The 15,313-nt window shown below is 36.6% G+C and overlaps 1 protein-coding gene across 3 annotated transcripts; it reads right to left on the reverse strand.

Moving 5' to 3' along the window:
* Positions 1-9,749: 9,749 nt before the first annotated feature.
* On the reverse strand, positions 9,750-15,016 carry LOC110007495 (WAT1-related protein At1g43650). 3 transcript variants are annotated; one of them, XR_016044281.1, is made up of 8 exons: positions 14,786-15,016; positions 14,642-14,704; positions 14,421-14,537; positions 14,074-14,160; positions 13,066-13,324; positions 12,007-12,162; positions 11,717-11,868; positions 9,750-10,360 (listed from the first exon to the last, which is right to left on the reverse strand). XR_016044281.1 is itself a non-coding variant. In XM_020668781.2 (7 exons), exons 1-7 carry the CDS (start codon positions 14,956-14,958, stop codon positions 10,063-10,065), a joined length of 1,218 nt encoding a protein of 405 aa, XP_020524440.1. In that variant the 5' UTR covers positions 14,959-15,016; the 3' UTR covers positions 9,750-10,062. The 3 variants fall into 3 exon arrangements, 2 of the variants coding, with proteins under 2 accessions (XP_020524440.1, XP_088707846.1); XM_020668781.2 differs by lacking the exon at positions 14,074-14,160; XM_088851720.1 differs by lacking the exons at positions 14,421-14,537; positions 14,642-14,704; positions 14,786-15,016 and having other exon boundaries at positions 14,074-14,177.
* Between the last annotated feature and the right edge of the window lie 297 nt (positions 15,017-15,313).

The following is a 15,313-nucleotide window of genomic DNA, read 5'->3' on the forward strand; positions in this document are numbered from 1 at the left end:
CCATGTTATAAAAGCACATCATGAGATCTCAAACCCTAACTATCTTAACTCTTGAACCATTTTGGAAAATTGTTGCTCCCCTCCTTTTAAAGTTTTGTGAGAGAAAATTGAAGAGAGAGAGCTTTTAGAGTTCTATTAATGGTGATCTTGATGGTGGTCCTCCTTTCTTGTGCTTAAGTCCATAGTGTGCATTTATCAAGGTAAACTCCATTGAATTATCTTTTCTCATAAGATCATATCCTTGGCATCTATAGTTGCTGGAGTTTTGAATTTAGAAAAGTTTCGTTGATATTAGAATCCCCATTTGATCATCTTTTTCATCATGCTTATTCATAGTGTGGTCTTTCATGAGTTATAGCCTATATGCATGAGAATCTATAATCATGCATAGTATCCCTTAATTACTTTGCTTCAAACCCATCAAATAATTTAGTCTCAAAGTGTCACTCTATTTTCAAAACTTTTTCATCACTTTTTTGCTTATAGGGGTTTATAATCTTTCCATACAAGACTGTTTTGGTGGTCTGAAGGACCACCGTGTGTAGTTTGGCCTTAACTCTCTTGTTCTTTATCCGATTCGATTCAAACCTTTTGCATTATGTTTTGGATGATAATGCCAGTGTGTTGAGATATTAAGATGTCATTTTAAGGTGTGTAATTTTATTTCATTTGGATTAGACACTCTTGTGAGGTTGAACCACTTTTGTACAATCCGAAGGGACAAAACTAAGTCCTTATAGGGCCCGATTGCGTGGCCCCGGCACAAGGGGTTTGAAACATGACTTATCCATTTTAATTTGGCATTCTAATTCCTTTTTTAGTTGATTTTATTCTTTAGAATTTTGTTTAAATTAGTTGCATGATGTATTTAAGCTTTGAGACATAGTTTATGTAATTTGTGCTATGAAAGTATAATTCATAAGCTAGTCTTGCATTATATATAATTGCCCCATAAGGGGTTGGTATTTGAGTTTATTTACAGTGGGGCTAGAAATGGTTGTAATTGTTATGTAAAAGGATTGTAACTTATTCACTTATCTTGGTTTTTAGCAAGTGGCTTGTTGAATGTGTCCATTTTACCCTGTTTTTTGGCTTGAAAATTTGTTTTAGTGTTTGTATCCACTTTCATCAAGTAAGTCCATCACCCATTGACTTCTTTCACCCTTCTTTCTATCTCTTCCCTCTTTAAACCATATTTTAAACTCCTCATTGACTTTACTTTGCTTTTCGTTTCATCATTATCTTCATTTCTCTCTTTGCTTTTTGCTTCTTTCACTCTTGAGCACTTGATTCGGGGTTGTCCTGAGATAATGCTCTAAGGTTTTAACTCTCGGATTGCTACTCTAACCATCAACTTGTATAGTGAAGTCGGGTCATAAGGCACTAGTATCTTACACTCGGTCACTTGGGTTGAGGTCATCCTGAGTTAGCTTTCTTTAGAATTCGAACCCTTGCTCTACTCTAACTATCGAGTCACACAGTGCTCGGGTCGTGAAAGGCTTTCATCTCTCTTTTTCCCTCTTTGTCTCTTACTTTTTTCTCTCTCTTGATTACATTTAGGGGGTTTTTTGGTTTAGTGACATAGTTATAGGCTTAGTTCTGTAACTCTACTTTCCAAACCATCCGGGTACCAAGGTTTTAAACCTGGTACTTTTCTTTTTCTTGAATAATACCTCTTAGGAGATGTTACACGGCGAGGCTGCCCAATTTTCTCTATGTTATCCCTTCATTTCCTTTTACTTTGTTTTCTTTATGTTCTTTTTCTTCTCATTTCTAAACTAAATTCTCATCTAGTTCTTATTCTTATTTTCTTCTTTTCCTCTCTCTTGCTTATTTCTCTTGTCACTCTACCCCAAAATTAGAGCCATTAACCCATAAAGCACATCAAAGAGGAGTACATTATATTTGGATTTCATTAGAAGTTTTCAAGTAAGATTTGAGGCAAAGTATTAAGTTTACAGAGGGGGCCAAATTCAACCGCATTGCTGGACAACCGGAGGGATTTCGGTCATTAATCTAAGAGGGCAATAGCCTGAGCTTATCCCATGAACTCAAACTGTAGTGAGGTAGGTGCTCGAATCCATCTCTTCATGGATTTTAAAATCCTCTTACAGTTGGACATATCTATCTGCACGTGGCACAGAGCCGCACACACGCTCATGAAGTCAAGGAGGTTGTTCGAGAGGGGTCAATTGAACTCGAGTCCCCGAGGGAGCTTGGGCGAGGTATATCCTGGCTCGACCAACCCGGAGACCTCCAGCAAGTGCGAAGCAGCCTGGCAGATGATATTGATAAGACACATTGATGTGTCAGACCATACCGACAGACATGGCAGGGTCGTATTGACTTGTTAGATGTCACTATAAACTGTGGTTGTTGAAATGTGATAAGCCAAGGATCCGAAGACAATACAACCAAGGCGATGTGCCAGCTCGCATTTGAAGACACTGCAAATGCTGCTAGCCCCATTCAGAACAGCTTCTAGCTGTGATTGTTCCATCATAATCAGATCTGAATAACTACAATACGACATGTGTCCAAATAAGAAACTGAAGGTAGCTGGAGGCCGCTGTTTCCATTGCCAATGGTGTCAGTTATTCATAGGGTTGTATCAACTGCATTAAAGAGAAATTAATAATTGTTGACTATCATTATTACAACATTAATGACATGACATTGGTCCAAGTGCCACTAGCGCAACCAAATGTCGCGCGGAACTCTGATGGTTTGAAATTCACACAAGATTTATAAGCTGTGCAGGTTCCTTTTTGCCTATAAATAGCTCCTTTTGCCTCAGGCTTAAGGTCCATATTTTTAGGAATTTTGAGCCTAGGCTATGCCCAAACTCCCTTGATCACAAGTTCAAGCTTAAGGTTCGATGAGGAATCCCCAAGGTGAGCCCATTTGAGCAACCCATATCCTTCCTAAACCTGTGAATCCAAACCTAAGCTTATTGCCCCTTCAAGCTATTCTATCAAACCAAAAGCGGTCTGGATAATCCGACTTTCTGAGCACTCTTCCTCCTATTTCTACTTACCCCATTAAAAAGTGAAAGCTCAGACTGCACAACCATTCGATCTAAATCGACACCGACTCTGGGCACCGGGCCTCAAGGCCCAACCAATAGTATCAATTTCTCTTTTCTTTCCTTTCATCTGTTACATTTATTCACTTTTAGTTATATTTATGTGTTTTACCTTTTTTCCTCATTTATGGCCCTATTTACTCCCTCTCTTTCTTTCTCTTTAGTATAGCTTTTTCTCCCCTATTCTCTTTACATTTGTCTTCTTATCTTCATAGTTTTATTTCCTTTTCCTAGATATTACATGCTTAGCTTAGGTAGCGGTTTAGATTTTATAGATTCCATGCTCTCTATCTTATTGTTCATTTTACATTTTATAGTTAGATTCTTCAGGCTTGTTTATCTTTATTTCCCTAGCATGCTAGTTTATTTGTGGCTATCCTCTCTTCTCCCTTTGCTAAATCTATTTTTTTGAAATCTCCTTTTTATCTTTAAACCTCTTTAAAAACCTTGTTGTTGAGTTCTAAGGTTGAGATGGGGGGACGCCCTCTTTGCCGGCGGTTTGAGAGGGATAAGGTCTTATAGCCCAACTCTCCCTCGGAATGTAATTTGATGGGACCCATTCTCTTCCAACTCTTTAATTTGTTTGTACCGGAAACCAAGGCAAGGGCAGAGTCCCTTGCCCGTATTTTCGAGTATAAAAACTCACATATTAGAATTTGCAGGACCTTACTAAAAGTATAAATAACGCGTTTTTGTGTAGACCGAGACAAGATGGAATTTAAGTGGTTTGTTCCGTCCTCAGATCTCATATGTAAAAAATACCACATTGCAATTTAAAATATGAAAATCGTTAAAGAGGTGGGACCGCTCAAATTATTGGTTTCGAATCATCACATATATAGGATCTTGTCTTCTTCTAAGGTTATCAGCAGCGCCAGTTGTAGAATCCACTTTTCTAGATCTTTAGAAAGCTCAAAGTTGATAAAATAATCACTAGACTACGCAATTTAAGCTAAAATAAAAAAATTAAAGAATTGTGAAGAGGAGGGAGACTTACCTAGGGACTCGAAACTTGCAGTTTGGGGCTCGGAAACCCGCCGTTCGCCCACCATCTCCTTTTGTTGAATACTTTTTATTGCTGAAATTGTTGTAATTTGATTTAGATGTCTTTGATTTGAAGTTCTAAAGTTGAATAAAGCCTTAGGGTTCCTATGGATGGGGTTTCCCTAAAGAATTCTAAGGAAAGAAGATGATTTTTTAAACGTTTTCAAGGCCTTATTGTGCTTCCTAGTTGTCCTATCAATTTTTGGAGGGTTTTTGGAACTTTTTCTTGTTTTTTAGGATTTTTTAGGGAATTTCTAGCTATTTTTCTAAATTTTTAGATTTTCTAAAGATTTTTCAAGTAATTTTCATGTCTTTCCACAATTTTTGAGGGGATATAGGTTTAGCTTAGGGGTAAGATGGTTGTTTTTAGGACTAATCCTATAGTTATAGTCTAAGTAGGATAGGGTTATTTTAGTCATTTTTTGAGTTATTCCTTTCAAGAACAGGCTTATTGAGTTTATCCAAGGGCACTCTAGAACGAATAGACCGCCTGAGTGCCCATTAGGTCATGCGAGGTACGGCGACTCGTGTGGCACCTAGGTTGCACGAGTTTTCAAGACTTGGCCTGGGCACAACCCGAGGAAGCTCGCGGCCAGGGACTGTTTGGTCATTTTGGCCAAACAATATTTCATGAGCCCTAACTTCCCTAAGGTGAGATAGATTTTTATGATTCTTGGATTGTTGGAAATATCTTGGGGTCTCCTACAGATTCAGATATTTTCGATTCGTTTTGATATAATTCGAATGGGTCTAAGTTTCGATTGGTTTTGATATAATTCGAATGGGTCTAAGTACTCTATGATTCATTAGGCGTAGTGTGGTCCTTAAGACTTTAAATCTACGGTTTCTAGAAATTCCCTTAGCTAGGATTTCTAAGTGGGTGTCCGACAAACATAATGTCATCTTGTGAGATATCATCCCCTTTACAAACCACCTAATCAAGGCCTGTTGTGTGCTTAAAAATTTCAAGCATACTTGACTCACCTTGTGATTCTTATCAAAATATTCTTAAGCTCTTAAAACCTTGAATCAATCCTGGTCTGCACTTTATAACGGAGAATAAATTGTTTTAAGCACCAAATCGCTATTTTCTACTACTGGGATCGATATTTTATGTTATTTGAGATTTCTAGGGTCAAATTGTTAGAATTACAAGTGCATGAAGTTAGGGTAAGTTGTTAAGAAAACAAGGATCAAAATGAAGAATGATCTTATTGTTTTCAAGGCACATCCAAGTGTCTACAAGTTGTTAAGAAAACAAGGATCAAAATGCTTGAGATGGTTTCTCTAGAAATTCTTGATTCTTTGTTTCGTAAATGTCAATGCGCGACCAAAAATCGACTTTTTTCTTCCCCTAAATTTTGAAGTGCAAACTAATAGGATTAAATTGTATTTATTAGAAAAGGAAGATGTATTGATCGGGCTGCAACCCTATTAAAGTAAGCAAAGCCTCACCTCAAAACTCACAAAAAATTACAGTTTTGGAGTGGTTGCTGTGAAAAGTTGCTTTGGTGGAAAAATGTTTGAAAACATTATGGTTCCAAATTAAATGAAAAACTAGAAAACTAACACAATCGAGGCCAAATTCGCCCTCATGTTTCCTATTATGGACACAAGGGGTTTTTATATATATATATACTGGGTACTGAGGAATTCCAATTCCAAAGACTTAAATCTCTATTACAATTTACATCAACCTAAATGCTAGGACAAACACCCTTGATTCAAGTCTTGAAGTCTATACATATAATAATCCTAAAAGACAAAAATACAGACAAAATGGAAATACATCAGTACCATAGGCATATGGGCCCGTATACTTGAAATATTTGCAGGGGTACTGTCCGTGGTCTGCTCCTTTTCAAATCGGGGCTTCAAGTGAGTGCATCAACAACTTTCTCTCTCTATATCAGATTTTTGCACCTTAGATAAGGAAATGGCAATATCAATGATATGTTTCTTAATCAACAACAGATACAATCACTCCTCTTGTCTTTCTACCATACAAAAAAATAGAAAGAGGGGTGCGACGCCACAAATCTCTCCTTCTCTCTCTTAATTCTCCTTTCTTATTGGAAAGTATGGGTTTTAATGGGCATCATGATCTGATAAGCATGAATTTCCATAGGCCCCATCCATTTGTGGACCATTTATCTTTGTCTTCCATGATTTGGCTCAGGATGATAAGCGTATATCTTTGTTTAAATTTGAATGCACTTGTAGGTGGCCTTGATAAACATGCCTTGGTTGGTCTCTGTCTTGCTTGATATTGAATTTGAACATGGTAGAGTTTACCATGTCATCACATGAGAAAATTAGTGAATTTGGTTACTCTTTATCCGTCATTCATTAGTCTGCTACTCACAACATTACCATGTCTTTGTATTTCTTCTGCTGCTTCTTGATGACGAGTCCATTGCCCATGAAACTTGAAGAGATAATAGAGGAATCAGAGATAAACACAATGGTCCAAACTTGACTTCAAATGGGTTGTGGACGAGAGCACTATGGTCCATCAGAGGTAACGCATATCTACAGAAAATTACAGCAGCAAATCCAAGGGTCGCGAGTACAAGCGTTTCCAATACATGGGATTATAGACCCTGGGGATATGATAATCTTATGGAGAGGACTACAACACATATCTCCACAAAATTTGGGCCCGAGCTCCCTGTATATTGGGAGATATCATCCACCATCGGTCAAGCTTTTGCACAATTTATATGACTGTTGTTGCTGCTCTTGCCACTTAAGAACAATATAATGCCACTCTTTTAAGGGTGATAGGGAATCGAGTAAGGAATCCAACGGTCTAAGTCTGATGTAAAAATTCCTCGTAGATAAAAAAAAAATTTAATTTTGGTGACTAGAAGTTATCTTGACTATTATCTGGCTAACGACGCATAAGCATTTGGCTGCCAATGGATATAGATGATGGGTTAAGCCAACTATGAAGGATGCAAAACTTTAGGGTGAGGGGTATAATGCCTTACATATAATCCCCTGAGAGTTTCAGGTCAATCCCTAAAATATCAAGTTTTGGGGTTGTCAGTTAAGGCATATCTTGACTGGCAAAGAATATCGATGATGGGTTAAGCCACCTCTAGATGATATCCAACTTGTATGATTCTTGGAGTAGAGGCATATAAGGCTTCATGGAATATATTTGCAAGGATACACCTCCTTGTGATATCATGTGACAAGGTTTTATTACACTCTTTTTGTCAAATATTTTATCTTAGCAAACAACGGATTTAAAAGACATATCGTACTGCATCAAACTCCTCCAAAATCATGTGAAGAGGTGACATGGCCATTTGGGAATATATGTATCCCAGAGCTTGTCTTGAATTGAGATGGCTTTATGGTCTCTTATCATTGATCATTAGCAAGATGTCGACACCCCGATTCCAATCGAAGAAGCTATAGAAGAACAAAGTACCCTGGGCAAACCACTCAGATACTTGAACCGCTCACACTCATATTAACCCATCCATAAACTAGCCGCCATGAGCCCCAAATAGTTCCACACAACCCAAAGTACTGAAGAAAAGCAAGACATGACAAATCAGGACCACCAAATTGAAGGCATTTTGAAAGTAAAAAGTCCCGACGTTAATGTCAATGGCATCAACGCAGCTCCCAATGGCGACACTAGGATGAAGATACAAAGGTGACACAAATGGGAAGAGAAGGTTCCAATGCCAATTGCCATTGGAATCAGTGCCCCTTAGATATGCACCATGCCTCTGACAATCAAAACAGGAAACAACCTAAATGTATGGCCCTTTAGTGTATGTCAGTACGGACTGACGCGTATCGACGAGTACTGACATGTCAGATGATAGTACAGAAGAGGCTGTCGACTTTGGATTCGTCAAGGATATGTCAAATTAGTAGCCGATCAGTTGATAGAGTCCAAGTGGTCGACTCACACCGTCACTGTTCAGAGAGGTGCAAAGGAAGTTGAAAATGCAACATATTCTGATCGGTCCATAGATTGTACACAAGAGCACCTAGAAGACAACATGTGATTTTTTTGTGAAGAGGCTCCAACTGGAACCAGCAGCAGTGCTAGTGGTGCTGGGCCTCTGACACTCTACCCAAAAAAATGTACTTGGGTCAAGTCACGTGATTAAAGAGTATTTAATTCTGTTGACTGCATTTAATGGTAATTAATGCGAATCTGGTGCCATTGCCAGTAGTGCCAAAGCAAGTCCAAAGGGCGACGGAAATTGAAGGGCCCAGATTGCACTAAAATCAATTCAATAGTGATTATGCGACTATTTTTCCTATAAATAAGGCACTTGACCTTGAGTCTCAAGGCCAATATTTTCATACCCTATGCGTAAGCTCTATCAGATCGAGCCCGAATAATACTTGAACTCTAATAGACTCAAAACCAAGCCTTTAACCAAGGCCTTTTACACTCTAATTTGAAGTAGATAGCCAAGCCTTTTGGATCCTCTTCCATCTATATTCATTTGCTCGTTTAAACTTGAAGGACTGTGATTGAACGTGCAACACTCTATTCTGAACCTACACTGACTCCGGGCACCATGCCTAGGGGCCCAACCTCAAGTATCATTTTTTTTTCTTTTCCTTCTCTGTTATTATCATTTATTAGCATCTTTTAATCTTATTTTTATGTTTATGTTGTTATTAATGAGTTCTATTTAATGCTTTATTTACATATTTATTGATATCTTTATTTCATTTATTGCTTTATGTCCCTCACCATTTTTAAAATTCATTCATTAAATCTCTCTCTTTCTTCAGTAAAACATCTTCAGAATCTCCCTTGAACTCTAAGGTTAAGGTGTGGGGGAATCCGGCTTTGCCGCCTGTTCAAGCTGGATACGGCCTTGTCGCCCGATTCTCCCCCATAATATAATTTGAGGGGCCCATTTTTCTATTAATTTTTGGACACGTTTGCACCCGAAACTAAGGTGCCAAGTTCCCTACTGTATTTTCAAGTATAAAGACAAGAATGAACATATTGAGATATCATGTGGAGAGACATATATGGCCTTAGGAGTATATGTTTCCTAGAGTCTGTCTCGAATTGAGATGGCTTGACACCTTTTATGATCGGTCGTTAGTCAAGGTGCACATACTTGATTGATGATGGATAAGAAAAGTATATCATACCACATGAAATTCCTCCAATATCATGTAGAGAGACGTATACTAGCCTTATGAGTATATGTATACTAGAATTAGGCTCAAATTATGATGGTTTGACATTCCCATTATCCTCGGACATTAGTTAGGGCATATATGGGTTGACTAATGATCATGACTCTTTAAGGCAAGTAAGGGCCTTCATATAATGAGTCCTAGGCATATCATGTCTGCATATCACATCATAAGTGATATGCCTATCTTTGCAAATATCTCTTAAACAATCAATATCCATTGTTTTCTTTGGTTTTATCCATCATCTGCTAGGATATCAATATGGCATCTGTTTGATGTCTATCCCATGGTCACGCCTTCAAATTCATTGGCACGTCGAAGTGTACTTGGTCTCACATGATGACCAAAAATATTAACATGGAGTAAGAAAACCTTTAAATCAAGAATCTCGACCTTGACCATTATGGTTAAAAAAAAGAGATTTCAAACAATAAGGATAACATATATTATAATACATCATCTAGACCATCCATTTTGCCCTAGAATAAGTGTTTGCGGATTTTCATGTACAAAAATACTACCATTATCAAGAGCAAAAAGAACAAAAGAAAGAAGACCTTTCGTTTCATACAAGGTGTTGATATTTTGTTACTTCTGAAATGGAATAATTTAAATCATCACAAAAACCGGATGTCAAAGTTATTCTTGTCTGGCTTCTGTTTCTATGATTACTAAGATCCAACTATTTTCTGTGATATGTTAATGGTGGGAATGGAGGGTGGGAAATACTGAGATCAAACTTCTTCATGTTTTGATTGTCCTTCTATGGCTATGGTTACATCCCTTGGAACCAAGCCTTTTGCATTATTTTCTTCTACCATGCTTTCATCTGTAATCTTGACATTGATGTTATTTTCTTTCACTGGGAAATCATGTATTGTGTCATTCGCTTCAACCTTGATCTCGACATTGGTGCTATTTTCTTTCACTGGGCAATCGTGTAGGCCATCATTTGCTTTCACCTTGCCATCCTTTGCTTTGGCCCACAACACAAAGTAAAGTCCAAAAATAACCAGAGCTGCGCCTAATATGCTGCATAGTTGTAAACACAAAGCTTAGCTTAGATTAAGCTACAATAGTATAACCAAGCATTAGTTGTTCTATAGGTGATCTTAGGACCAAATATCATTCTTAGAATGTTATTTTTTGGGTTATTTAGGCTATAGGGTTTCTAATATAGATTATTTTAATTTTTTAGGTAATGATATTTGCTTTTCGTGTAGTAAAACATGAGTTTCAATAATTCAAAGTTTTTGGATTTTAGTGTAAAGAAACTCATTAATATGTTTGATGAAAATGAATTTAGAAAAGTATTGTTTAAGATAAAAATTGCCTAAACATGCTATGTACTTATGCCATAAACATATTTCTAGGTATGTTCTTCATACTTATCTAATGGAAAATAAAGGAGATACAAGTTGAGCTTTCTTTTGTTTTTTTTAGCTTTCTTAGTTAACTTATATGCATGAACATCACATGCTATTTGGTGGATTATTTAACAGATGCTGTCGTGACCAACCTGGAATGGAATTGTGGCACCTCGTCATCTTGACCAACTAGCCTTGAGCTCATTTCTAATAGGATTAATATTTAAAAAATATAAAATGTAATACAAAACAATCCAACAATTTTTAATTATATTGACTGGCCAAAATTGGTCAAATATTGATTTTGATGAGTTTTTAACCAAATCTCAGTTCTGCATCAAATTGAACCGGCTCAGACACTAGTCGTTGGCTTGACATTGGTATGCTTTCAAATAAGGTAAATTTCTCTTAGTATTTTTTTGAGTTTTATTTTTTGATTTTCACTTCCAAGGTCCTTTTTGAAATTTAAAGAGTTTTTATATTTCATATTTTGTACTCATGTACCACTTTTAAAGAATATGTTTTGATTTTATTTTTCTACATATAAAATAAATTGATTTTGATGAGTTTTTGACCAAATCTCATTTCTGCATCAAATTGGACCGGCTCAGACACAAGTCGTTGGCCTGACATTGATATGCTTTCAACTGAGGTAAATTTCTCTTAGTATTTTTTTGAGTTTTATTTTTTGATTTTCACTTCCAAGGTCCTTTTTGAAATTTAAAGAGTTTTTATATTTCATATTTTGTACTCATGTACCACTTTTAAAGAATATTGTATATTTTGATTTTATTTTTCTACAAATAAAATAAAGCTCGAATTTGGGGCATCCATACTTCTCACTATCACCCACCTATTAAAATAAAAATAAACTAAAAAAGAATAACCAAAATACATGTGAATATTTTGGGAGTATTTTGATTATTTTTTATATTTTATATAGGTATATGACGGTGAAAATTGTGGACACCCATATTCTAATGCTGGAAAATAACATCAGATCATTTCAAGTGAAATTCACCTTCCCACATGAGTGTCTACGTGAAGAAGTACGGGCTCTAGGATGGCCACTACCACCGTGCTAACAGGATTGAATGTTGCTGCAAAAACCGGGCCTTTCTTTCTAATACACCAAGTTTGAACCAAGTTCCCTATTCCAGTGCACAGTACTCCCTGCATGTAACAAAATTCTACAGAAATTTAGTCACAATAATTTAACGGTTTCCCCCAGCCCCCCCCAAAAAAAAAAAAAAAAAAAAAAAAAGAAATGAAAAAAGAAAAACAACAACGGAGAGAGAAGTAGATTATTACACTGTAGGTATAGGAAAAGAGGCTCAAGTTCCATTCCAATCTCCAATCCTTGGGTTTGTTCATGAATAATGAAATTATAGAGCATTGGATTGTACCCATGAAGCACATCAATGCGGTGAGCGATAAGTTTGCAGGATAATCTTTGAAAGCAGCTGCCTGTAATAATCAATGGAGAAATTAAAAAAAGTGGGGGACAGAAGAAATATGCTCATACAAGCGAAGGAGAGCTCCTAAAAAAAATGAAGCATCATAATGAAATGCCACAATCTGTGTTTGAAAATGCAGCTTGGGGTCCCCAGGCGGCTCTAGCAACAACTAAAGTCAAGTGGCATAAAAGAAATTGAATAATACATGGATAGAAACATTGGTACTTCCCTCTAAATTTCTATTTTATTTGAAAATAAATTTGAATTGGAATTTTGTAGAATATAATATTTTCTATTCTGAATTATTTAATGAAAAATATTTAAGTAGATTTTAATTAAAACTATATATAAAATTATAAATAGTAGAATATAAATCTAAAATAGATCAAAAAAATACTTCCTAAAAGGATAAAAAAATGGTACAATTTTTTAAATAGAATTTTAAAATATAAAAATTAGCTGGTCTAAATTCATTTTTAAGATGTAATGTTTTCCGGCACACATAATTCTCCCCCTTTTTTTTTTTTTTGTTAAATAACTAGTTTGGTAGGTCATTACCTGAGATTTTTGAGTCTGAAAAATACTTCTAGATAATGTTTTTTATACCAAAGGGAGTAAACAGATAATATATTCCTTCGGACCATATAACTTTTTTTTTTTTTTATGAAAGAGAGAACTTGTCTTATTCTCCTATCTTGTGTTGTCATGGCCGACAGGATGGATGAAACATAAAACGAAAAAGGGCCACTAGGGGGTTGTTGTTGTAATTTTTGTTAAAGCTACACTCACATGGTAATATAAGAAAAAAAAAAAAGGTGTCCGTACGTACGTAAAAAGCAGAGGAAATAAATATGAAACTAACGCATGCACAGAAATAAATAAATGACATGATGCAGTACGGTAGCAGCATCACCTGATACATTATCCATGCCGACCAACTTGTAATGCTTATTATACACAAAATTGAACCCAAAATCCAATTCTTTTGTGAGGCAATAGATGAATGGGGGGTATCCAGAAGCTTGAGAATGGCTTTTGGTGCTTTCAAGAAGCTGGAGATGTTAAGGGTATAACCCTTGTATAATGTGATCATCATTGCACCTCCTACACATAGAAAAATGCCTACAACCTTTGCTTGCCCTGTCCTCTTCTTTAATTGCAGCTTCTCCATTCTAGAAAGAGGGATAGAGAGAGCGAGAGAGAGAGTTAGAGATGAATTATGGAATTATTAAATTACAAAATCAAGAGAATTCCAAATGGAGAAAGGATGGCTCTGTTTGACATCCTAGTGTTCATACTAAGCATATTTCTATTTGGCTTTATGGACAATCTTGTATTAAAAAAAAACAATAATATTAATTTAGTGAAAGAACATACAATTTTTTTTCTCTTTTTTTTTTGAAGGTGTCATTTTTTTTGAAGGTGTCATTTTTTTTTTTTCTGAAGGTGTCATTTTTTTCATTTTTTCTTCATTGTGGTTTTTATTTTTGAAAACCACAATGTGGCCACTAGGTATGGGGGTCCTACTACCACGGCCCAGCCCCTTTCCTACAACGTGCAACTTTCTGGACATAGATGCAGGAATGAAAAATTCCTTCTTGCCTGAAGTGAAAACTGGGACACAGTGGTCGCATGTTGCTGATAAGTTAGATTTTGTTCCTTAAGATGCCAAGCAAATAGTGACTTACCAAGCAGGCAAGCCACTCATTCAAAAATTGAAAACCACAACGTGGTGATTAGGTATGGGGGGTCCCATTACCACGACCCAGCCCCTTTCCTACAGCATGCAACTTTCTTGACATAGATGAAGGAATGAAAATATTCCTTCTTTTCGCGTAAAGTGAAAACAGGGGCACAGTGGCCGAATATTGCTGATAAGGTAGATTTTGTTCCTTAAGATGCCAAGCAAATAGTAACTTACCATGTAGGCAAGCCGCTCATTCGGGGATTGAAATCCACAACGTGGTAAATAGGTATGGGGTCCTATCACCATGACCCAGCCCCTTTCCTACAACATGCAACTTTTTAGACATAGATGAAGGAAAATATTCCTTCTTTTCGCCTAATGCGAAAACTGGATCATGATGGCCGCATGTTGCTGATAAGTTAGATTTTGTTCTTTAAGGTGCCAAGCAACTAGTGACTTACCAAGCAGGCAAGCCACTCGTTCATGCATAAGTTTTATGGCAGACTTTTTACTAAAGCCTTTGTCCAAACAGGGGTTAAGAAAGCAGAGAAAACTCGAGCAGAAGAAACTCATTGATTTACCTGAAAATAACCGCAAGGACAGAGATAATTACAGGAATGAGATTGGAGAGTGTGGCGTAAAATGTAGAGGAAGTGTAACCAAGTCCTGTGATGTAACTTATTGGCGTGATAGTGTTTCTGCAAGTATTATTAATGAGTACAATCCAACATTCAAGAAAAATATCAATACGAACTATCAAAACATAACATTTAACAAAATAATAAGACAGTGCAAAGCTCACCCTAATAGTCCAAGCAAGAAGATCTGCAAGGTTTGTTTTAATCGTAGCGGAGGACGTTTTTCCCTGCAATAAACATGTTAGTTTCTGATAGTGAGAATGATAATTGTACACACACGCACACAGAGAGAAAGAAAGAGACGGTACCTCTCATAAAAATAGGCAAGTGGGGCTAGAGTCAAGGTAGCCAGTGCAGCGCGATAAGTAACAAAAGCGTAAGTATTCATTCCTTGAGCGAGGGCGGCCTTGGTGATGAGGAACATACCAGCGAAGGAGACGCGCACGAGGATTTGCGAGATAGCAGGGCCATAGATTGCCATCTTTCTCTATCAATCTCCTTCAATCCTAAGGTGTAAAACCAGTCTAAGAAACTGGGTTGTCTAATGGTACTACCCTTCATGCAGTTTAAATAGGCAGTCACAGGATGCTTCTTAGAAATTGTAGTGGACCCTTTTTTATTAAATAGAGGGAAACGTTTCAATGGGTAGTGGGCCCTTTTGTTAAATAGAGGGAAATGGAGTCATACGTATAAAGTGTTTGAGACGAAAATACATAATAAAAATAGTAGTTTATAAGGAAATTTAGATTGTTCTGGTAGTTTTATTATTTGTTAGATTGTTTTGTTTGTAAATCTTTATAATCAAAGGATGTCATTTGGCATGTATAATTATCTCT

This window comes from Amborella trichopoda, chromosome 11 (genome assembly GCF_054954075.1).
Source record: "Amborella trichopoda isolate Santa Cruz 75 chromosome 11, AtrichopodaSantaCruz75HAP2 v2.0, whole genome shotgun sequence".
NCBI lineage: Eukaryota > Viridiplantae > Streptophyta > Magnoliopsida > Amborellales > Amborellaceae > Amborella > Amborella trichopoda.